General features: G+C 39.5%; 1 protein-coding gene across 2 annotated transcripts in view; it reads left to right on the top strand.

Moving 5' to 3' along the window:
• Nucleotides 1–1,456: 1,456 nt before the first annotated feature.
• The window catches only part of LOC126249668 (IDLSRF-like peptide), a 221,832-nt gene continuing 198,587 nt past the window's right edge, over nucleotides 1,457–24,701 (top strand). For both annotated transcript variants that reach the window (XM_049951350.1, XM_049951349.1), the window contains exon 1: nucleotides 1,457–1,652. In XM_049951350.1, the coding sequence (XP_049807307.1) occupies nucleotides 1,523–1,652 (130 nt within the window). In that variant the 5' untranslated portion in view covers nucleotides 1,457–1,522. The remainder of the gene's footprint in view (nucleotides 1,653–24,701) is intronic.

The following is a 24,701-nucleotide window of genomic DNA, read 5'->3' as shown; positions in this document are numbered from 1 at the left end:
ATTTAACACCTTATTCGTAGTACACATCACGTCAGGGGCTCCAGTACCTGGAACAAGTTATCTGATTTTACAGCGACAGTTCATCAGTTTCAGTTTCGAAATACAGGATGTAATATGAAATCTGTAACTTAAGTCCAACACTGCCTTCACAAACAGCTCACAGGTCAAATCTACCAAAGTCTCTGTACATTTTAACAATATGACACTAAATACGGATTACAGAGTTTTAGCTTCTAAGGTGTAGCCACGTTATTAAGAGACAAGTTTAGGTCCAGCATTGTCTCAAATCGAGCGACCCGGAAAAATATGACATGTCTGTAACACGTGTCAAAGAACTGATTCCTTATAGCTGCTCGAAGGGTTCAAAGGGTTCAAATTTCTTAATATGTAAGCATTATGTTTTTCTTGGCGAAACAACTGTTCGAAAAATTTGATAGCAGAAGTCAACAGAGTCTCAAAAAGTTTTGAAAAATTGGAAGTGCCGGTTGTTGCAAACAGATTTTTTCTCAAATTCTCACGCATTACCGTCTTTTAAAAGTAAATGATCATTTTTCTCATATGAACTAACAAGCTGCAAATGAAGTCGTATTTGGATATTTCTAACATGGCATCCCAGGGGCATAACTCAGCAGCATCATGATGTAATCAAAATTCTATATGTTGGAATATCGAACAACTCATTTTAATTATTCAGTGGAATCACTCCATGCCAGTTATTGATTGGTGGCTGCGAAGTGAGAGAGGAATCATAGCTTTCACATTTTTATTTCCGTGAAGGTGTGTGTACTGGGTAATGACTGTTCTATCGATGTAGCACCGAGATAAGGTGGGATACTGTTAACCTGACACTAAATAAGTGAGAGGTAGATTATGGCAACCACATAACATTCTTCCAGAGAAGGCTTCCATGTCGGTGTCACTATGTATTATACAAAAGGAAACATGACTCATTCTGGGAAGGATACAGTAGTACGTGTAAAATTTAGAATATATTATAAAGGTTAGTCAGGAGCAGTTTGTTTGCAAGCAGGCGCCAGCGAGCGCAATACAAAGCCGATGTGACTGTAGCTCGTCGCTCTCGAGCCGAGGTACCCGCGTGTCAGGTATCAGTAGGTAGGGGAATGGGGATTCACCAGTGTGGGTGGCTCCACTTCGACCCAGCCCTCCCACCCTCCTCTTTCACGGAATGTTCGGCGTACGTGAATCTTCCACTCAAACCTGTAGTGCGTAGGCTACGCGAGGGTTGCGGGGGCGCAAGAACTGCAGGCGAGAACGGCGGGTGGAGGGTAGAAACGGGTCGCACGCGCGCCGACGCCGCTCGCTGATTGGTCGCCGTGGGCTTCGATAGCGTCCCGGGCGCTCATTGGCGGAAGCGCGGCGCAGCACCGGGGGTGGGGGGCCGGCGTCGGTAGGGGCCGGCGCAGCGCAGATTATAAAACAATTTGGCCGGAGCGGCGGCACTCGCAAGTCGACCTCCGGAGCCGCAGGCGCAACGCAGAGCAGCCCAGCCAGCCGCAGCAGCATGGTCCGAGCTTGTGCACAGCTGGCGCTCACCGCCGCCACCCTGGTCGCCTTCTGCGCCGCCCTACCGCAGACTGTCATGGCCATTGACTTGAGTCGCCTGTACGGGCACCTCAGTGCCAAAAGGAACGGTGAGCATCTCCCGCGACAAGCACCACAGTGCACCAACAACGCACAGAAACTACGAGCTCGACAATGATGTATCTTACACTGTTGCTCACTGTTTCACACTTTGTTGGTCTGTTTCTTTCCATTTTTTCTTTCCGTTGTCTTTTCTTTCTGTTCTCGACGAGCCACCGAGCACGTGGCGACGTCATTTTGCTTTTAATTGTCACGATTTAACGTTTGGAGTGTGATATTTTGTGTTCCATTACTGTCTAATGCCTTTCAGGGTAATGCACACCCTGCGTACAGCACTAGCACGTAAATCTGGTATTGCAGGATAGTTGTATTTTTACCGCTTTGGTACTAAATTCATTTAATATATCGGTAACTCAATAGGAACAATCCTTATTTAACCCAGCTGAGCATTTATCACTGACAGAGTTTGGTACACACGCAGATTAGATTCAAATGTCTGTTACTGCTACCAATGTACGCAGGGTATCGACACAATACAGAGATAACAGAAAACATGTCAGTAAATTGTGAAGTCTCCACTAGCTGTTATCAATTAATCAGCGTTAATCTTTCGTTTCATGTATTGTGATTTGCTCAACTATCAACTTTTTTCTTTTCTTCTTCTTCCTCTCTCTTTTCACTATAAAATAAAATAACAGAGAATACATTTATATGTCGTCACAACAAATTTATATGTACATAACAGATAAAAGTCTTGAAACACTATTGTCACACTTTGTTGCACTTTTCTTGCACCTCACTGCACCCGTACCCGTTACAGCACCTTCTGGACAACGCACCTCACTTCGCACCGCACATGTGATCTCATGCATGGGAAATGTCTGCAAAAACGATGTGGAACACTTCGTAATTTATGTCCTAAAATTTAAGACTTTGTTGCATTTAAAAGTATATATTAACCATTTTGTGCTGATTGTTATCTAAAGAAATTATGATGCACACTGTAAAATGAATATTTTTGATATCTGTTAAGAAAAGCTTTTCGTGTCTGAGAGGGATAGCCTTTTCAAGATGAGTTATCTAAAACCAAAGAAATAGTATAATGCTGTGGCAGTGCACGGCAAGTACATTTTGCGCCAGCGAATTTGTTGTAAGTAGCAATAACTGAGATGACTATTTTCAAATCACATGAGACATTTTCGACCAGCTGGACTGTGAATGGAAGAGAACAACAGGTGCTGGAAATGACAGTCTCCTGCCTTTTACATTGGGATGATTGAATTAAGGAGCTGGACTAGGGGAGAGCTTCATCTTAAAGGAGATATGAGTTGCTGGATAGCTTGGGAATCACAGCCTCAAGGCGGGGATCGATAGATCCTGGAAAATAACCTGACCCCGGGGATTGCCACGGCGGGAGCAACAGTTGGCCTTCTGCTGGCTGGTCTTCCCGGGCAAGCTCTGGCGTTAAAGTTGATATCCTACTGCCATTAGTTGGCCTACGCCTTTCTCTACAAATTCCCTCATCAAAGAGTCTCACTTTGACAGCAAATATTGTTTTATATGTAAATGACTCCATACGCGACGACCTGGCAACTCTACGTATCTGCATGAATCGATGAGAGGCTCTGATACTCGACGACAATTTGCCAGGTACCGTTGCGTATGAAGTCCGACGTGAAAGAACAAGTTCAGAAGCCAAAACTGGTAAGTACGAACCAATATAATTGTAAACTACTGGTAATAATTTCTATACTATTACTTTTTACGAGGAAGATGAGTCAATAAAAGCATTTAGAACGTAATATGCGGATAACTGGCCTTCAAATTGAGCACAGCGTACTGTTGCAACGTACATGCGTCGGTGCGTTCGCATCGACAAACTAGGGTATTATGATAATTGGTCATCTTTGACAAGCCATTCCTCAGATATTTCAGATATCAGTCACTTTTTTCCTCTCAAAATTTCCTCCTGTAAATTGTAATCACGTTCTTGTACTCGATGAAGCGGTTTTTCCCATCTCATTCTAATACAACAAAGGAAAACGTACTGAAGATAGTTAAGTTAGGATGAGCTTATTCATAAGAGGACATTACTTCTCAAAACGTCTCCAGAAAGCTCCGTATCAATATTAATATCTGGTAACATAAAGAATAACCGAAAAATCAATGTCATGTCGCTCATGTGGACGATGGGTTGGCAAAGATGACGAATTATCAAAACATATGCAGCCAGAACAGAACGTCTCGGATAACAAATCAGTTCTGGATAAAACCAAGTGTTACGTTGTAAAATTTGTTTTAGGCGCAACAATTCATTCGAAGCTGTTACTTAAAACGACGGATTGCAGTAAGGCCTAATACTTCGGTGAAGCCCACTGAAATTTTATCCTACACTTTATGATGTGGTGTAGGCAGTCGTAGACTCGCGAATAACGATGAAAAAAGCCGCTTAACGTGCGCGTTCTTGGTTATCTGTCTGAAAGCTAGAATCTGCTGTTGGTCTTGGAGGCAGCTGTAGTTTGGACTGCTGGAAAGAAATTCTGTGACCGGGCCAGTCCTGCTCTGCAGGCTTGTCTTCAAGACAGGCATCAATCGTTATCAGCGAGCGGCTTCACAGCCCACTGAATAACCATTCTTACATGCACAGGTATCTCTGAAACCTCAAAATATTACATTGTTCCAATCACAAGTCTAACTTCAAGTTAGACACTGAATAACGCATAATTGGCCGTTTCCTCAAACAACTAGCTGTGCCGTTTTTTTCCAACGTTCCAGTTTCCTTGAAATGAAAACCTTTTCACAATTTTCATTGACATAAGTTTGGTGGAAAAAATAATATGTAGGATAAAAATACTCCTTCATGTTATCTAAGGTCATCATTAAAATCTACTAGCTATATTACAGACGGATATTAGGAAAACAATAATTTCTAAAACATCCATGGGGCTCGATCCGAAACACTACTTAAAGCTTAGTTCAATGATTTACTACACCAGCATTTTTTTATTATAATGATCTTTGTTGATCTTCCACGGTTGCTGCAGTTAAGAAAGTACCGCGTAACGGGCAGGTTCATCGGCGATGATGAAAAGTCTCACTCTTTATATAGTTTACTTTCGTACAGAATATCGAACACTGATAGAGATATTATGATAATATATTCCTTCGTGGTGCGCAGCATTAGGTAATTTCACCATATTTTGCATGCATACGCACCACCACAGGCACTACTACGCACGTACCAGTGGAATCCTCCTGGTACATTACGCAAGAATTTGGAGAATGATGCAACCTCTGCTGCAGGTTAAAATCCACACTTGATTTATTGACACAATAGTGCTCAGTAGTTCTGGAACAAAATGATCGTCATTTACCTCTTGCACTGGCATGGTTTGCTAACGCACCAAAATTTTTATTGGTAATTTGTTTTAGCATGAATTGCAAAACATTTACGATTCAAATTAAAAATTCATTAATGGTAGAGATATACATATTTCGTAAGAATAACTGTATTGATTTCTTCCAATAATTTTACTGAAGTGTGCATGAATGGAAAAATTTTAAGAAAGAAATGGTTAAGAAGCATGAAATTCAATCCTATTTTTCCGTTGGAGATTTTCTGTAAATCATACAGCTATGTTTCAGTGTGTAATAATCAGATAGTTGCCAATTATAAGAGATTAGAAAAGAACGGTGTGATAATTACACTCTGTTGTTTGAATCATATGGCTATTAGGAAAACAATAATTTCTAAAAGAAGGACATGTTATATCAATAGCTTAAAAATCAGTTTTATGTTTTCACAAAAGATTCTTTTACCGAAGGGACAATAAAGACGATGTCTGTTAAACACTGGGTTCAACAGTGAGAGTGAGTTACCCACAACGCATCTTCTGTATAGCAGAAATTACAGGAAAGAGTTCACACTGTGCATAAAACCATGATATCATTGCGGTTAGCTATACAGGATGTTTGTTTTAACTTGAGACAATAAATATCCCGAAAACGACGTATGGTACCAAAAAACGTTCAAAGGGAAAAGCTAGTACTGCTCGAGCGTTTGGGATCCCTATCAGGTCGGATTGAGGGAGGACGTAGAAGAAATTCAGAGGCGGGCTGCTAGATTTGTTACTGGTAGATTTGATCATCACGCAAGTGTTACGGAAATGCGTAAGGAACTCGGGCGGGAGTCTCTGGAGGAAAAGGAGGCGTTCTTTTCGTCAATCGCTACTGAGGAAATTTAGAGAACCAGCAGCAGACTGCAGTACAATTTTACTGCCGCCAACTTATATTTCGCGGAAAGACCACAAAGATGAGATAAGAGAGATTAGGGCTCGTACAGAGGCATATAGGCAGTCATTTTTCCCTCGTTCTGTTTGGGAGTGGAACAGGGAGAGAAGATGCTAGTTGTGGTACGAGATACCCTCCGCCACGCACCGTATGGTAGATGGCGGAGTATGTATGTAGATGTAGATGTAGTATTGGTAAAGAGGACATCTGTCTGTGCTATACCACATCTCCGTGTGGGGGATCAGCTTTGTACGTTCAGATGCGAACTCCCGTTTTTTTTTTTTTTGTATATTCGGATTCTACGCCAAAAAAAAGCACAGTTTACTGAAACTATTGTTTCCCATTCACTGTAGATGGCGCTGTAATCGACAAATACGTGTTTTCACAATTAAGAACCGACGCATTTGATTCTACATTTCATTTACGATATTTTTACGATGTAAATGTAAACCTTTATGTCCTGCTCTTTATTCCACAATAGCTGAAGAGGCATTGAATCGCGATTTGACTGGGCGCTAGATAGGTAGAGGTGGGCCGGTAGCGTGGCCTGCCAGGTCACACTACCTCACGTGGCCGGGTTTTTTCTTGTGTGGGGTATCTGAAGGAAAAACGGTATGCAGAAGTACCTACGACCCGACAGCACATGACAGAACGTATCAGAAATGCTTGCACAAACATTCCACCAGACACGATTTTACGTTGTGTGCATACATTCCAAGCACAAATTAATAAATGCATCGAGATTGTAGGTCATCAGTTTGAGCATTTATTGTAAGTTACAGTTATGGTGGGGGACAAGGGGACTCACCCAAATCAAGCACTCGAATGGTGAGAGGCAAGAAGACTTGTCGGTATCAAGAATCCCGATGGGAACAAAAAACTATTATGTCCATGATGTTGTTCTTGGATGACGTTAAACGTAGTTTCTAACCAGCCTATTGAAACGGTTAACCATAATGCGCTGTACAATGAAATTTTCAATACTAATATAAATTTAAAACATAAATATCAACTGTTAGAGCGTAAAGGTATACATTTACATCGCAAATGAAAAATAGAATCAAATGTGTTGGTTCGTAACTGCAAAAGCAGGCACACTTCATATTTGTTCGGTTACAGCGTCATCTACCACGAATGGAAAACAATGCTTTACATAAGCCGTACATATTTTTTGGCGTAGAATTCTATTAAACAATGAAAATTGAGTTTTCTATTTGTAAATACAAAATTGACCGTGCCTAAGCAGGAGGAGTGGTTCGTAGGTGACCAGTTGTAGCACGGACAGGTGTCCCCTTTACTAACATTAACCTTCCACCTAGAACATTTTTTTCGTCCGATCCGCCGTTTTCGAAATATTTATTTATCTCAAGTTAAAACAAAAACCCTGTATATTCGACTGACAGCGCCACATTCTTTGATACTTTCCCACCTTTATTTGCAGCAGCAACTATAAATATGTTTGCTCCAACTGAAAAGCATCGAAGATATCTTTTTGATGTAAAGGCACTTAGAGAGGTATCAATATCTTAACAATGTTTGCTTGTGGTTTCTAAGATTATAATCTGAAATCGATGTATTACTATTTTAACCATGTCTTTTTAAATATTTTCTATTTGTTCAAGTAAGTAATAATATAACATTCTAAAATTTTGATTAATTGTAATAACTTATCAAAATCAACTTTTCCCTAAGTGTTGATGATATATAAAAGCATCTGAAAGTTTCATAATTTCGAACACTCGCAACATCGCATGAGGAATTTTCATTCAGTCCATCATGTAAATATGTTTAGTAGAATCATTTTTGCACTTGCTGTTCATTGCGCTCAAAGTTCACCAGAATTTTCTGAATAAACAAGGCTTCTGGATGTCCCACTATAATAATCCTCATTCCCCTCCTCACTTGACTTGTGAGCGTTATCCACTGTCATTCCTAGCTGTCGCCAAAGATTACAGTGCAAATTGAGGCGGTTATGTGCTCTGTATGCCTTTTGATCGTGCATACGACAGAACACAGCTGTCTGCACTTTTGAGATGAGATTCGTAAACCGAAAAGAAGGTCCTTCCGTTTCCCATCCATTGTAAGACATTTTAGGCCGTTTTCGTTGCGTTTTCCGACGCGTTTTAATGCAGTAGCCGTATCATCTACATACCACTGACCACTGATAGCAATGTTCTTGTATTTCTGTTACAAAAGCAAAAACTGAAGATATTAAAATGAGAGACAATGTAAATCATGGGAACAGGATACGGTACCATCTCAGATTATGAACTTTACCCGGTTTCTGCAATAGTTCTCGCTATTTCTGACTTGTAATGAATATACTTAACGCCCGGACTCTTCCATTTTTAACCACCCCATAGCAATTAAGAAATATTTTTCGGCACTGGTCACTCTTTAACCAATTATGTATTTAATGTTCCATAAACTACACAGGGTAAATTTTTATCTGGTGTAGTACCATGTGTTACCGCTAGCGATCAGTTGTCGGTGGCGGAAACTTTTAAAAATATCAAAAATGGCTCTGAGCACTATGCGACTTAACTTCTGAGGTCATCAGTCGCCTAGAACTTAGAACTAATTAAACCTAACTAACCTCAGTACATCACACACATCCATGCCCGAGGCAGGATTCGAACCTGCGACCGGAGTGGTCGCTCGGCTCCAGACTGTAGCGCCTAGAACGGCACGGCCACTCTGGTCGGCTTAAAAATATCGGGAACACCTAACTGTCGAGAATTTCTTGAATGATCCTACGATTCTAAAATCATTATCCGAAGCAGTCACATTAACGACCCAAGCGAGAAGCAATCACGACAATTTCTGCAATGTAATACTACACTTAGGCATATAACATTTACTGTGGTAACCATATATAAATTTTGAAGTTCATGATTATCACACAAGCTCTACAGTAATGCCAAAACAACTATAGTGCTTAAACTGGTCCCTTGCTGAGGTGCAAATCAAAACCGGTTATTGTAATAATAGGAAACGTCTTGTAACGGCAACGTCCATCTATCGTTGTTTCACATGTGCAGACATTATTAAAAAGGTGACTGGGCGATACTACACTGCATCAGGTTAATTGAAGCGCAGAATAGATTTAACATAGTTAATCTGGAAAGAAAACTGAATTTGTCAATGGTAGTTTAAACAGTGGATTGCAAAGTGATCTGTGCTTCATATAGGACACGGTACCTGGGTAATTTTAACCGGAAAGTGAAATGGAATACAATCCTTCCGGTGTACCAACTTTTAGCTCGTTTAAGCCTGAATCAAATGAAGTTTTGACTCCACCCCACTCAGACTAATGAGAGATGCGTGGAATGAGATGTTTTCCATTGGGGCGAAACCTCTGCTTGGGATATAGCGCAGTCGGCCGTTGTTCTAGGCTCTCATAAATACTTTCAGTGATAGCTACACCCTCACATTACACCAGTATCCAGTTACAGAGCGTTACATTTGATATCTATTATACTGAACTGTATCATTCAATGATTACGAAGTACCACCTCAGATTTTAGTATCCTGTCTAATATACATGAAATGTATTCGCACTTGCGTAAGAGGGGAAATCCGGGTTCGAATCCCGGTCCGGCACAAATTTTCGTTGTCGTCATTCCCTTATACAGGTGACGGTTTAAACAGTGGATTCATGCATTTCAAAACAGCTTAAGTCACCGCAGGGCCTATTCTGCGGTCATGCATGTCCGAAGGAAGGAGGAACGTTGTATCGCTATTCTCACCAACACAGTCACTGCAATACCATATTCCTGTCTTTAAAGCGAGCATTGGAGACGAAGCAAACGTTATCATTTTCTTTTAACTGAACGAGTTTAAATACTTGGTAGTCCACGTATTATTGAAAGTTGTAGCTTTTATCATAGCTAATCTATAGCAAATGCTCTGAAAAATTACAAATTTTGTGTTTGGCTGAGGGGAGAGGGGGGTGGAAGGAGGAGGAGGAGGAGGGGAGGGGATTTACGAATTGGTGAAAAAATTAATAATTAGTCCCTAATAATGATGTAAACCGAGTCAATACTACTTAGTTCGACGGACCCGTCAGTATGTACAATGCTTAAATTGAATATGCACTGTTCCCCTCGTTTCTAATAATTAAACGAAGAATTTCTAATAGAGCGTGAGGAGTGATCGTCAGTTATGTTCATAGGACTGCTTTTGAGAAACCCATTCCTACCTAGAACGACGGTGAAAAGTCTGTGGTAAAATCTAGTAACTTAATAGTCAGTTAAATAAGCTATTGATAAAATTACTCCAGATCATTTTGTGGATATGTAACTAACATAGACTCCTGCTGCCGTTCACGGATCTAATTTCACTACTTTTCACAAAACACATCCTATAAAGAAATACGTAAGCGGTTCCATGTGGATTTAATATGTGTAATCATCAATTTTAAATTTGTGGTTTTAAGTCTTTCAAATGTTTTATAATTTTCATACTGTTATACGTGCTAAAAGGAGTGTATAAAAACACCTGTTACCTATTTAACGTATACCTTCACAGCTCGATAACGAAAATGTTTTATAATTTTGTGAACTAATAAACGCTTCAATATACTAAATAAGATGAAACTGCAGACAACTCCGCTACGTTCTTCAGCGCCGTTTCCATGTTTTCCGTAGCTCGAACTACTATTTGAAATGTGCTTTGCTGCTACGATCTACATTGCGGGCTCTAAGTAAATGAGATTCCTCAAGAGAACACAAATTTCTACAGAAAATTAATGTCCGCTTGTGCGTCTGCTGCACATATATCATTTATTTGTACTTTCATTATACACAAATCATTGTAAAGTGTCGCATTTACACGATTTTAGACGTTTCAGAAACTGTCAGTTTTTTTTGTACATTCATTCTTATATTAAATCCAGTTTTCTAAAGTAATTTTATAATATACCCTCAATACCATTATCAGGGTCATTCCTGCCAAAGTATAATCGTAAGCATTCTTTCGCATTGTTTCACACAAATGTATTTGATGTGTCGAATACATGAAGACGTAGCGCATGATATCAGAGAGCATATCATAGACAGCCCAAATATTCATGTTGAAATCTTACTTTCCTTGCTTTGTCCTTTAAGCCACAACCGTTATCTTTCAATTCTCGCTCAGGATACAGTTATTTGTATCTCACTTCCGTTCTTTAAAATCTTAGTCATTCTGGGAGGAGATTCTAAAATGAAGAATGCGAGGTATTCTTTGATATTCCATACTGGTGCTGCGACGTCATAACGCTTAAATGGGCGTATTTTAAAAAAAATACTAAATTCTACAAGCTGTTCCCTGTTTTTCCAATTCCTTTTTTTCTATCTACTCTGTTCGGGGCACCCTACACGACGCCTGAGCCTCGTATAATACGTTGACTGTTGATCATTGTTCATGAAGAGTTATGGCTGCAATGTTTCAAAAATGGGAAATCCTCGAGACTAGAGTAAGATTGTTCCAAAATCTAAGTGATCTCTACTACTAACTGCCGTGAGTTGAAAGTTAATCCACCAACACAGAAAGAATAGTGATAACTAATCTCACGTAACAGTGTAAGTAAATGGCAGAAACAATATAAGCATGTTTTTTCATAGTCTGTAGTTAAACTGTGCATGACACAAAGGCCACAAGAACTGATGATGCATTTTGTAGAGATCAGAAACTGCTAACAGTAAATAAAAAATTTAAATGAGATCCTGACGGTGAAAAAGAAACTGTTACAAAATTCCTAGTTCATGTTTTCTTGATTCGTCTAAAGTTGCGTAGATACTACTCTTGACAAATTCTTTAAAAGTTAATGTTTAATAAACCCGTTATCCAGCGCAACAGTAGGAAGGAAACAGCAATAGTCATGAAATCCAGCTTTTCAAACAAACTGAAATCACGGACCTAGAGGCAAACTCTCTGCCTTCGGATTACCAGGCCAACTTCAATCGTGTAAGATCATTTCTGCACGGTTTATAAAGAGTTACACGTAAAGTGTGCAGTACATGCTTGAACATTTAAGTACCACATTTGGTAACTTCCTGATGAAATGCAGCGACACATACGCCCCCATAAAAAGTGACAAGGCTATACGCGTGAGTTCTCCGCACTTGTATATGCGTTCTGACAGACTGCCTTATAAGGCAAGGTCCTGTTCATTGAGGCATGTTCTTTTCTTACTGATACCTGGAAACCAGCATACCCAGTAAATTATAGGAAGACATACAGTTTCCCGACAGTGATCAATTTTTTCCTATTTTACTAAATTACAACCAGAAATGAACACTATGTTCAGTGTACGACAAAGTGTTAAGGCAAACAGAGTATGAACCACAGAAACTTGTCTACTATTTCAACAAAACAGAAACATGAACCTGATATTTACACAGCGTATGATGTGTGGGAACAGAAGAGCAAACCGAATCAATGACAGTTTCGACATTGCGCTTTTCCTTCATCGGCAAGGACGACGTGTATATAAAAATCCTACAGCTAAATTCCTTTAAAGAGTTACTGCTGGTTGCATTATTCCATATACTACAACATTTTAACATGTCGATATACAAGTGTTGAGAAAACGTAATTCTGTTAGCAATGTGTGTAGTCAAGAATATATATGAATGAAAACAAGTCTAAATCCGATACTTGTCTGCTGTGATACAACCAATAATATTTGTTCCAGATAATATTCAGTTTACGTCACTCTTTTGAGATATTATAATTTATGTGTTTCGAAAGCTTTTTTATTCGTTGCCTCTATCATGTAGTTTTTCAAGATTTTAACATTGTTGTAAACAGTTTCCGCATTGAGCAGGATTTAGATTATGTGGGCATAAGATCTAAATCATTTTGTGGGTCTCTCAACCCGTCTTATTGACTTCTGCGGGAATTCCGCATGTGAAGCGGACGATATTTCTTTCGCTGTCCCTGGTATCATCTATGTATATATTATATGTCCTTTAATCAGGGGCATATATAGCCATAAACCTTTCTCTCTTTTTTAATACAGATGATGCTCTGATGTAAATATATTGGAAAAAAGAAGCAAAATCACGCAGTAGCGGTAAGCTGACAAGCCGTGACTGAATTGAACGTAAGGAGGTAAATTACAAATTCACTTCGCCGTATGAGTAAACTGACATTTTTCAGTTTCTGGTGGAAAAAGACCTAATATTTACAATTAAGATGGGATGAAAATGGCATCAGCATAGCCCCTATTTATTAATTTACGATACAAAATTTCAGATTGATTAGACTCCCTTTCATGAATTTTTCGCCTCTCAATGGGCATCGCTCAGTGCAAAAGTTAATGTCGCAGTTCGTTTATATTACACATCTGTCCTTTATTACCAGTATTCTTTCATTTAAAAAAATTACTTTTATTGCCTCACTCCCTCTCTTAATTGATTTTTCAGATACTGTTAGCGCAAAATGTTTGCGTGTACCTTGCACATACATGCAGGACCGAAACTCGTCCCTTTTAATTATCGTCATATTGTCTATGTAATAGAGTTTCATTTTCTCTTCACAACAAGCTTACACGCGTAATTCAATTATACAGTTTGCAGTGCTAACAATTCATATTGATTACCTTATGACGCTACAAGGGGGAAGCTGTCCCTTAATCAGATACGGTGTAATTTATCAGCTGCGCCTGATAATCTAATTCTTATTGCTGTTGGCTCGTATTCAGCACAGCTATATGGAGAGATCAGCTGAGGGTACAATCTAACTTCGTAAATGCCCCTTACGTAAATTTGTATCCCTGCGTGATTTTCAACCAGATTTTTCGTAATTGGGAATTGGGAATGCCGTTAATTTAATCTGGAAAGGAACAAACGAACAGTGTTTGAATAAAAGTGAAAGGCGTTTCACCCTTCACGATTGTGCGTTGTTGTCGCAGAACCCTAACACTTCATTCATTATTTCCTTCTTGCTCCTTTGTTACCGGGGGTTGCTAATTTCCTGTGTGTTCGGAATAGTACGATAGTTCTGTTTCTTGAAATGCGCGAGTAAAGCTACGTTCCTAAAATGAAAGGTCTCTTTTTCTTTTTATTGTATACAGTATCAAACCAGACGAACAGCTAAACTTTCTTTACAACAGGGACGCTGATTTGTGGCTCCTTCTACGCTTTTTGACGTGAATATGGGCCTGGATCGTCCATCGAGCCAGTATCCTCTGACCGAGTGAGGTAGCTAAATACACAGGATCGTCATTCGGAAAGAGCTGAACTGAAAACCCGTCCGACCATCCAGATTCCTGTTTTTAGTCTTTTCCGTCAATCGGTTAAGCTGAATAATGGGATGGTTGCTTCAAGAAGGTCGCCGCCAATTTCTTTCCCCATACTTGGCTAGTCCATGTCTCCTCCATCTCTAACGTCTGTCGTTGACGAAACGTTTAATCCTAATCAGCCTCCTCTGCCACCCTTTCCAAGCCACTTACAAATGTTCTCACCGTTTGCATCTCACTAAGAGCTCTCAAAATTGGTTCCACTTTCTTAGGTGCCCTGTCAGTTACTTCTGGAAAACATTTTCAGTGAGATCTTTTGCCTTAAGAGATTTGGCAAAATATTCTGGTTCAAGTCCCCTCCCAGCACACAGTTTCAATCTGCCGGAAGTTTCATAATAGTGCACACGTTGTTCCTAACTAAAAGATTCATTCTGGAAGTAAAGTTTCACATTCCGTCAGCATAAGGTAGAGCGTCTGCGTGTTGGAACACGACAATGGGACAGAATTCTGTTACTGCGTTCGATACTGACAGAAAACATCACATGATGCACAATAAATGTGACGCAAGGGGATTTGAAGGAGTTTTCATCAACAGTCTGGATTTATTACGACTTGCTGAGGCTGTAGATATAAACCTGTAATTAAGGAACATCATACACACGAATGTAATATGCTGTATTTGGTACATTTCTAATTAAGTTTCTAATAAGATAGCGCACACTCACATGACGCTCAGAAGGGCCATGTTCTCGCGGAATAGCATAAAATTCTTCTTGTCTGACGTGCCAATTTGCTATACACGTCGTCGAGAGAATATGTATGTCTTCTGATTGCTAGTCCTCTGCCGTAAAATTTCAATGAAACGCAAGTTTATCCAGTGTACCAGGTAAACAATAATACTGATACAGCCCAAACGCTTATTGATGCGACATAATATCAGTTCATAGAATGTGAAGCAACTCTGATTATATAGCTGTAATTTTATAGTTATTGTCTCAAACTTTAATCCATTATTTATATTCCCATTAATAATTTTTGGTGTCATAATCAGTTTCACTCTAAATATTCCCACAATGTTGCAATTTATTTCTGTATAAATGTATTTGTAACTGAACAGTGATTGTTTAATGAAGTATGGGCCAACGCGAAAGATCTTTAATTAAATGAAACAGTTTAACTATCATACACGTCGTGAGGATATTATAATAATCCCGGGGGAGACTGCTGATATAATAAAATAAATGGCGACTAAGGCGATTAGAGCTTCCCGGCAGAGGGGGCCCAGGGACTGTCAGCGGTGAAGTATGTGGCGAATGCATTAGCTGATTGAGTTAATACATCGCAGCCCTCTCCGACTTGAGTGGCGGTTAGGGCGACGGCTCCCCGCCTCTCCCTCCCAACATCGACGTTTCAGACGTTCAAGTGTTTGACAATTCCTATGTAATCGAACACTGAACAATTTCTTTGAAGTCAACTATAAACGGCGAAGAATTGCATAAAAACTAGTATTCTTTCACCACGTGATTAAACAAAATCGATAGGTTTCAAAAATGATTACTATCACTAATAACAGAAAAGGAAGGCAGACAGGATATCAACGTCTAGTCATCAACGTAGCCGTTACTGACGCAGCGCAAGCTGAGTTTCACAAGGATTAGGAATGATATCGACGTTCGAAAGAACGATCCGGGAATTAGTCTGATGTAATTTACAGATACTGCGGAGTACCGAAATCTGAATCTGCCTATAGTAAATATTTAGCTCGGTGTCAAAATAATATCATCCTGAACTTGTTCCCGTGGAAGTGCCATTTATCTCCCAACCCTCTATTGAGCTTTACTCATCGCGCACGCAATGCGACCTTATATTATTTCCATATGCGAAGAAATATTCTGAATCCAGCAATTTCACTGAGTGAGGTGAGGTAGTGGTTAGCACAGTGACTCGCGTTCGGCTGGATGACGGTTCAAATCAACTCCCGTACATTCTGATTTAGGTTCTCCGTGATTTCCCCAAATCTCTCCACGCAAATTCCGGGATGGTTCCTTTGAAACGGCACGACAGATTTCCTTCCCGAATCTTTACACAATCCGAGCTGGTGTTCCTTCTCTAATTACCTCCATTTCGAACGGGTGATAAATCTCAATATTTCTTCCTTCCTTCCTTCCTTCCTTCCAGTACTCTCCCGGTCTGGAGAGTATGACAACATTTCCCGTCTTCATTAAAAAAAAATACCTTGTATAACTAGCCTATATCGTTCATGTAGTTGCGTTATTTTCAAGTTCATATCATAGAGTGGCACTATGCCTCCAACTGACCGAGCGAGGTGGCGCAGTGGTTAGCACACTGGACTCGCATTCGGGAGGACGACGGTTCAATCCCGTCTCCGGCCATCCTGATTTAGGTTTTCCGTGATTTCCCTAAATCGTTTCGGGCAAATGCCGGGATGGTTCCTTTGAAAGGGCACGGCCGATTTCCTTCCCCATCCTTCCCTAACCCGAGCTTGCGCTCCGTCTCTAATGACCTCGTTGTCGACGGGACGTAAAACACTAACAACCACCACCACCTCCAACTGATACCACAACGAAAATAAATCGACGGCAAGACTCTAGTTTTTGGTATAAAACTTAAAAAAAAACACTTCCGTTGTGAAACTAAACTCTAAATTAAATATTCGTACCTTACTCTTCGTAACTGTTGTCTTTATCTAATCTGATGACATTTCATGAGATAAATGAATTCAAAGACCTCAAAAATTGGTAGTTGGCCGTCTCCATCATAGTCAATACGAATCATTGTCATCATTCTAAACAGAAATATGTCAATTTCTCAGTCGGAAACTCTCTTTCGGACGACGGTTCAGCCACGTAAAAGTGGTAGAAATGGCAAACACAAGCTGAGTTAGCGTCCACTTTAGTAAATGAAATTATCTGGTCAAATAGATTGCAGCGATGCTTAGTTTTCTTAGCACCACTATGGAAATATAGCGTACTATGATGCCTCTTGAATGTAGTGAATATTCCAGACGGTATCTAATGACTGTCTTGTTTCTAGTCATATTTACTGTCGTATAAAAACTCTGTTACTAAAATAAAAGTGACATTGATTTTATCGCACTTCTCATTCGCATAATTTTCACGAGGTAAAGCTGTTTTATGTCAATGTACGACTGAGGTAGAAACGATGTCACCCATTATCCAGGATATTGGTATATACTTGATAATACGTGCAAAACTAAGTTTGATTTAGGATCAGTGACCATTAATTGACTCTTTTTAGCGTCCCTTGTCTATTTAAAAAAACTGACTAAGCAGCTATAAGGTGAGAATACGTCGGACTGAAATTCATCCCTAGTACGCGAAAAAAATCAAATGATTCACAACGAATTTTCTGCGAGTAACAGTAAGAGGATTGTAACCTGGTTCCACAACACCCTGACATAGTTCTTATGGAGATACTTATATTGTAATAAGAGAGAGTATCGTAAATTAAGAGCCTTAGACCAAATAAATTGGGATAAAATATTATTTCGTGATTACAAAACATGCCAGAGCTATGTGCAGTTTTAACCTGCCCGATATATTGCTACACTCTGGTCGGACCACGCTGGAAAATTGGAAGCCACATCGGGAATCCAGCCAGAGATAAAAGCCCCTCGTTGCTGAAATTCCAGTGATTCATTTCTGTTACTGTTCAAACTGAGCTATATACCCGCCGTGTATACGTAATCAGACTAAAATGCATATCAAGCTACATAAAAGATGAAATACGCTCTACACAGTTGTATTGTTATTGACTCACGATTACATGAGCAGATTTGTGATCTGTAATGACACTTCCTTTTGGCGTTCAGACAGGAATTAATTTATATTAACTCTCATTCATTTCCCCTCAGCAAAAGCAGGATATATCGAAATAACGTGAAAATATACAAAACATAGACGTGCAATATAAAGTCAGACACATGTGTTCAGGAGGGCAGTCAGTGAAAGCGAGGCAATATGTCAGTACGTAGTACTTTGTCAAATAACATGACAGTCAGTCGACAAACATGAGTAACGAGGGATGTGAAGTCGACTGCTAGTTTCTTATGCTTCTTTGCCTTTTTTTAGTAAGAGTTATAAACTCATCTCGGAAAAGGCGTTTTATACAGATCAGCACGGCAACAATATTAAATCTCGTGTACTGAAAACAGCCTGAAATAATACAACACGGAAGACACTTGGTCTATTTCAGACATACATTACCAATAAATTACGAACCTTGACCTCGATTCACTGGATGACGTGATTTAAACTAGTATCTCACTAACAGTTTTGTATTACTTTTCGATGTCTGCAGACGTTTGGTCACCACAAATCGCCCATAGTATCTTTTACTTTTACTACACGTTTCCTCAACACACTAACTCCAGAGGTCCTGATGTCGATTTGCTTTCCATCGCTTTCTAATGTAGGTCTACGACCTGAATCACTATACGATTATTTTTGGATTAATCGAAAAATTTGTTGTATATCTGTCGGGTTGTGGTTTAGACAAATGGTGATGTATATTTTATTGTGTTAAACCGAACTAAAAACAAAAGAGTGAACCCACAAAATCTGAAGAGGCGTTGCAGAAGGTCATTACGTTGTCACCGGATTTGTCTGTTGTCGTGATATCGTTGGACTTCAGTTTTTTGGATAGTAAACTTTGATGCGACATTTGCTCTTATTTTAGGCACAAACGCTTAATATGGAAATAGTCATTAACGGTTTTAGCGATACACTATCTTCAGACTCTATATCACAAAGGCTGCCTTTAGCAAACAAAGCGTTCAAAATATGCTAAATTTAGTACTACACATCTTGTGAACTTCTTGTTCACCCAGTCCGGTCTATGACGTATAGAACTTGGTAAGCGGCCAAAGTATGGCATAAATCGGTTGTTATTATTGTCATTCAACGTGATTGTGTCAAAAATAAAATAAATTTATCTGAGTCAGTCGTTTTCTCTGTAGATACAACAACGTTTTATCTAAAGAAAGTTCGATTTTAGTTGTGCCCTGGTACTTTTACGATCTTTTGCAACTGTCCGCATGAGCTTTTATGTGGTTTCCGTGAAAACGACGTTGGTCGCGGGGAAACCTTTCATTATTTCTTGGTGGTGCCCGCAGTTTCTTTTTCATCTGGACGATTCTAAAGTTTCTGCCAACTTTATATCAGAAATTGCTACAGCTAAAGGTTTCTGTCCTTCCGGACTGAGGGTCGAAGACATTTACACGGCTTCTGCTACGTCTATAGCGGACGTATACTCACCATAGGCTTTTAGCGTGTCCCTGCCGCACATCCGGAGACCGGTTGGCTCGCCTGAAGATCGATTCGGACGTTCGGCTCCGGGGAAATACACGGCCGCAGATAGGAACTTGAGCCCCTGTGTCTGCACCGAAATAGGTTTCTTGGAGTGACGAATGGGGCCTTCCTTGCTGACACTGAAATTCAATGCAATTCAGTTCTTGTTACCGCTGGTCGTCATCAATCTTATACATGAGCATGCTAAACATTGGTGGCATTAACGCAGCGTTCTAGAGTTGGATTTCAAAATATATGCTTCTCACATGTGTTTGACAATGAAAGACAGTAGGAATAAGAGATTCAGCAATCAATGTTAAGTGCGTGGCGGTATCGTGCTGCTGTCGTGGCAATTACAAAATTTGCAGGTTATGGTTAGCAGTAATTAGAGTGAATACACCTGCAGAACACAGTGGGAGATTACTTCCAATAAACAGCGTATCCACTGTAGGATAACGAACAATGCCTTTATCGCCGATGTAATTATATGAAACATTGAGGACGTAAAAGCTACATTAATTAAGATGAAGAGTTCATGGACCAGGAAGCTTACCCAGGATTTACGGAAGCAACCCATAAAATTGTACATTTTCAGCAACGACAGTGTTGCTTAGAAAATTACAGAACTGACACAGAAGAAATATGTGTCACCAAAATCCTTTTCAGCATTAGACTGTGGTTCCTATTTATTTTTATACGTAGACATGTGCTAGTTTCCGAAAGAATTTTAGGAACACTGACTCAGACTATGGAAACCTATGAACTTATGTTAGTAGAGGAATTACCTGGAAAGTTTTGTGATTTAATGTCCAAAAAAATGGAAACAGTAGACAGCTAGAACTTAGATGAAAATTTATTCATATAGTTCGTAACGAAAGAATGACACACATTGTATTTCCCAAGAGGGAAATTAAGAGCACTGGGTATGTCCGATGCATGATTTCATTGAAGGAAATTGGTAACGTACTCCAAACTGTGGCTGAATTAATATAAATTTAAATGCAATAAAAAATGTATAATAAAAAATAGGCTGATCTTTATAGGAAAAGTGGAGAATCATATTCACAAACCACAACTGCGGATTACACACTAGGCAAAACAGTAATAATAATAATAATAATAACCCAGATGAAGCCTAAGACACGAAGCCGACAAGAAGAAAGGACATAGGACCGGAAACAGAAACACAACGAGCGAATGAGGGAGTTTGGGCAGCAAGGAAGGCAGAAAAAGGAATTGGCCATGTAGTTTAGTCTAGCTGCGCTCTTTATGGGTAAAAAACCAATAATAATAACAATAGTAATAGTAACAGGATGTACCGTTAGCCATATATTAAGGCCTGTGTACAAAAATATCATACCGAAAAAGAGACAAAGGTTGTCCTCTTGGTCTAAACTATCAGTTACCTTAGATTTTCGGCTAAATTATCTAATTTAATTCGTTAATAGCTAAGAAATATAATATTTTAATATCCTTTCATCTTTTGGACTTACGTCTGGGACAGAAATACTTCATGTGCCGATATGGCGGCTGTTAACGTTACAGCCATCTTCAAGGCAAGTCGGTGACTGAATTCTGCGTCTCTAAGCGTTCCTATTTATACTCTGAAATGCTAAAAATTACGCGACGCAAAGTTATAGCCTATTCTGGAGTAAAATACGCATGCTTCACAGATATCGCAATCAGAACAACAGCACCAGTCACAGATAACACATATGTGTCTAAGATAAAAAAGTATTAAGCATCAAATTAGCACCACTACAGTGTTTACATAAAAATGTGATTAATTAATAAAATTTATGGTAGGTGTTGAAATGCCAGGTAGCAAAGAATCAGAACCGTAATTCCTTCTACGGCACAGACGTTAAATAATTAGGTTCAATGAATTTTTGAAAAGCCAATCCTTGTCTCAGTTGAGCAGGTTGTCTCCCAATAGTATTTCCATTGCTTTCTTGATAGGATACTCCGAATAGGATGAGGCTTTGGCAAGTAGCACGACTCTCCAAAAATCCACGGAATGACAATGGAAATAGAATATTCAGCCACTGCATAACTTTTACCCATGACTGGTGCTGTTTTGCGTTAAACAGTCGAAAAATTGTCTGAGGCCCATACAGCTGTTGTTTAAAAGACTAACACAAATAAAAATTGTAAAAACAAACTTAAATTCGTACTAGGATGATCGCATGAGACGTACTTGCAAGAAATCCTTAATCATATGATCAAAATTTCATGTAGGTAACCAGCGTAATTCTAGTGAGGTCATCTGAGATCAAAGAATGAACGCCATTTACAGTATGGTAAGTTACAATTTTCCTGGTGACAGTGCCCTAAGCCGTTGAGAAGTGAGTGGAATGAATGAATGATAACAGAGTAAACATGTTCGTACGTACCAGTAAAATACGTATAGTGGATACGTCATGCTAAGAAATCACAACAGCTGCAAAATATTCAAGAATCAGAAAAGCCTGAACTACCGGAAATGGAATACTGTCCATGCCGCTCGTTATTGCAAGTATAGAGAGACAGTATAATGTAGAAAACTAAAAAACGGAAATTAACGAAAGATATTACAGACATTCCGAAAGAAAAATACTTTCATACACTGATATCACACTGTGGGTACAAAGTCAGAAAATTCGATAGGAATTATTCAACTGATGACTTACAAAAAATAATAATTACTGAACTAGGCTAAATTTTAACAATAACAATAGCAACAGCCGGGAAACCTTATATCTGACAACAAACATTTTAGTTTACGGACTGAATAAGAAACTCTGAGAAGATGGCATCAGACGAACGTTTGTTATATAGAAAAATATAGTATATATGTAACAGAAGCTTAAATGTAAATAAGCATGTAACAAAAGAGAAAAAACTGCAAGTACAAATGATAAACATGATATTAAATTAACGTATGGGATTATTGACATTTATGGAACTACTGAAAGTTATATGCAATTACGTTTTAATGCAACGTGCTACCACAGAAATGGAACACAGAAGACAGGTGTAAATCTAAATAAAAATGAAGAGCGATACTTTGCGACATAACTTTGCGACATAAATAGAAAAACTTTGCCTTTAGACGTGATGTTCGTATCTCTCAAATGTTATTCACACTGACAGACAACTGAAAAAGCAATAAATTATAGACGAATACGAATTATAGTTAGGTATTAAGCTAATTACAGCGGAGTTTTCTTTACAGAGATTGAAATGAGAGCCAAAGAGAAGTGAAAGAGCCATTGTCGATGTGAAATTTAAACTATGATTTCGCATATTGATGTCAGTATAGTGCAGCGGCGTACCCATTAGATAATCAGGATCAGTTAAGATACACAATATATGAACAGAAAGTCAAAATTCGACTGACAATCGAGAACGTCGTCTTTAGAGCACAGCAATAGCTCAGTTTGACAAGTGGTGGGCAAAAAAAAAAACAACCGTGACAGTTTCCAAGAATTGCAGCGATCTAGCCATTAGACAATCGGGATCAGTTAGGATGCACAACGTATAAACATAATGTCAAACTTTGACTTAGAGTCGAGAACGTGATCTTCAGAGTTGCAGCAATACCTCAGTTTGATAAGTAGTGGGTCAAAATAACAAACCATGACACTTTCCAGGAACCGTGATAAGGAAGCCACATGTAAAAAAAAATTTAGGTATTTGGATGGCGATCTGAAGACCCACCCCTCCGGAATGCGAGTTCGGTATTCACTTTGCTAGATCGTACAAGACGACTACAAAGGAAACATTACTGGTTCGAGGTCTAGTGAATGTAGCTTAAAAGAATAAACCTGAGTCTATACAAGAGTATAACATCAGAATATACATCTAAGTTCATCTACAAATCTGGTTGTTGCGATCACAGTATCATCACTAATATCAGCCATGACCTTCTCCATTATTTTCTAAGGAAACCTGTTTGCTGGTCTATAGCTGACAGTGTACAGATCATGGACAAAGAAGTGTTAACACCACAAACGCAACACACTATCATCCGTAATACGGTGTAGGAAACCCTCTGGCAATCAAAACAGTTTCCAGTCGTCTCGGGTTTGGTAAATATGAGTTATGTAGGGTTTTCTAGGAAATATTATACCATTCTTCTGGCCAAATAGTAGCAAGTTGTGGTAAGATGATGGGGATGGATAGCGATTACTTTCTCTTCTAAGTAGACTACAAACGCTCAACAGTAATCTGTTGACTGTGGTGGCAAGGGGAGATCCGACAGTTCATCCTCGTGCTCACAAAACCAGGCGAGCTGTGTGAGCAGCGGCCCAGTCGTCTTGGAACACAGCATCGGTCTTGGGGCTGCACCATGGAATTGACCTGACCAGCCATAGTGGTCTCATGATAATTGTGCGACCTAGCACAGTACCCATGCGGCCCATGGAATATAATGATATCGCTGCCCAAATCATCAGTGAATTCCCGAAATGTTTCAGCGTTGAGACTTAAACTCGGCCAGGAACAATGTGCAACAAGACACATCCGACCAAATTACTGTCTTCTGTTGTTCCATACTCTAGGATTTATGGCTTCGCCACCACTTACTGCTATTACTGGCCTTTACATCACTTATGAGGGGTTTTTGGAATTCCATCTCGCCCACCGGTTCCCAGTTTGTGGAGCTCATTTCGTGATGTTTTTGTGCTGAGAGCGTTCATGAGTGCGATATTCAATTTTACGGTGACTTTTGAAGCTATCGTCCTTTTATTTTTCGTCACAATCCTCTTCAGTGACTGGCTTGTCCTGATGATTCGAAACACACTTCCGTCAGCGTTTTGACTTAGCGGGTGATGTTTTCCCGCTTTCCATATGTGTGGTACAAATCTTCGATACGGTACCTCTCTAAACACGAAACACTTCGACTACTGTGGTTATAAGCACCCATCATTCGAGCACCAACAGTCTTTCGAGGTTTGAATTCACATAGCTTCTACATAACGCATTCACAACTACGTAGAACACTGTTCTAACCGCGACTGACAGTTGTAACGTATCGAGGACATTACGCAGGTGCCGCCGTAGTCAAATATAACAGTGCAACCTGCATGGTGTGCTAGTATCTGCATTTATGTTCAAGCACGCGTTTTTCAAGGTGTTTCCATATTGTTGGCTATGTCCAGTATGTCTTTTGGTAACAGTGATTTCACCGATGCTCTGTTTTATTTATACACATTTCAACCTTTGCCAAACTAGTTTCGGGGTGTGAGTCCCTCTCTCAAGCGCTCATATAT

Source organism: Schistocerca nitens, chromosome 3 (genome assembly GCF_023898315.1).
Source record: "Schistocerca nitens isolate TAMUIC-IGC-003100 chromosome 3, iqSchNite1.1, whole genome shotgun sequence".
Lineage (NCBI taxonomy): Eukaryota > Metazoa > Arthropoda > Insecta > Orthoptera > Acrididae > Schistocerca > Schistocerca nitens.
Note: the sequence above shows the minus strand (reverse complement) of the source record. Positions and strands in the feature narration are given on the sequence as shown.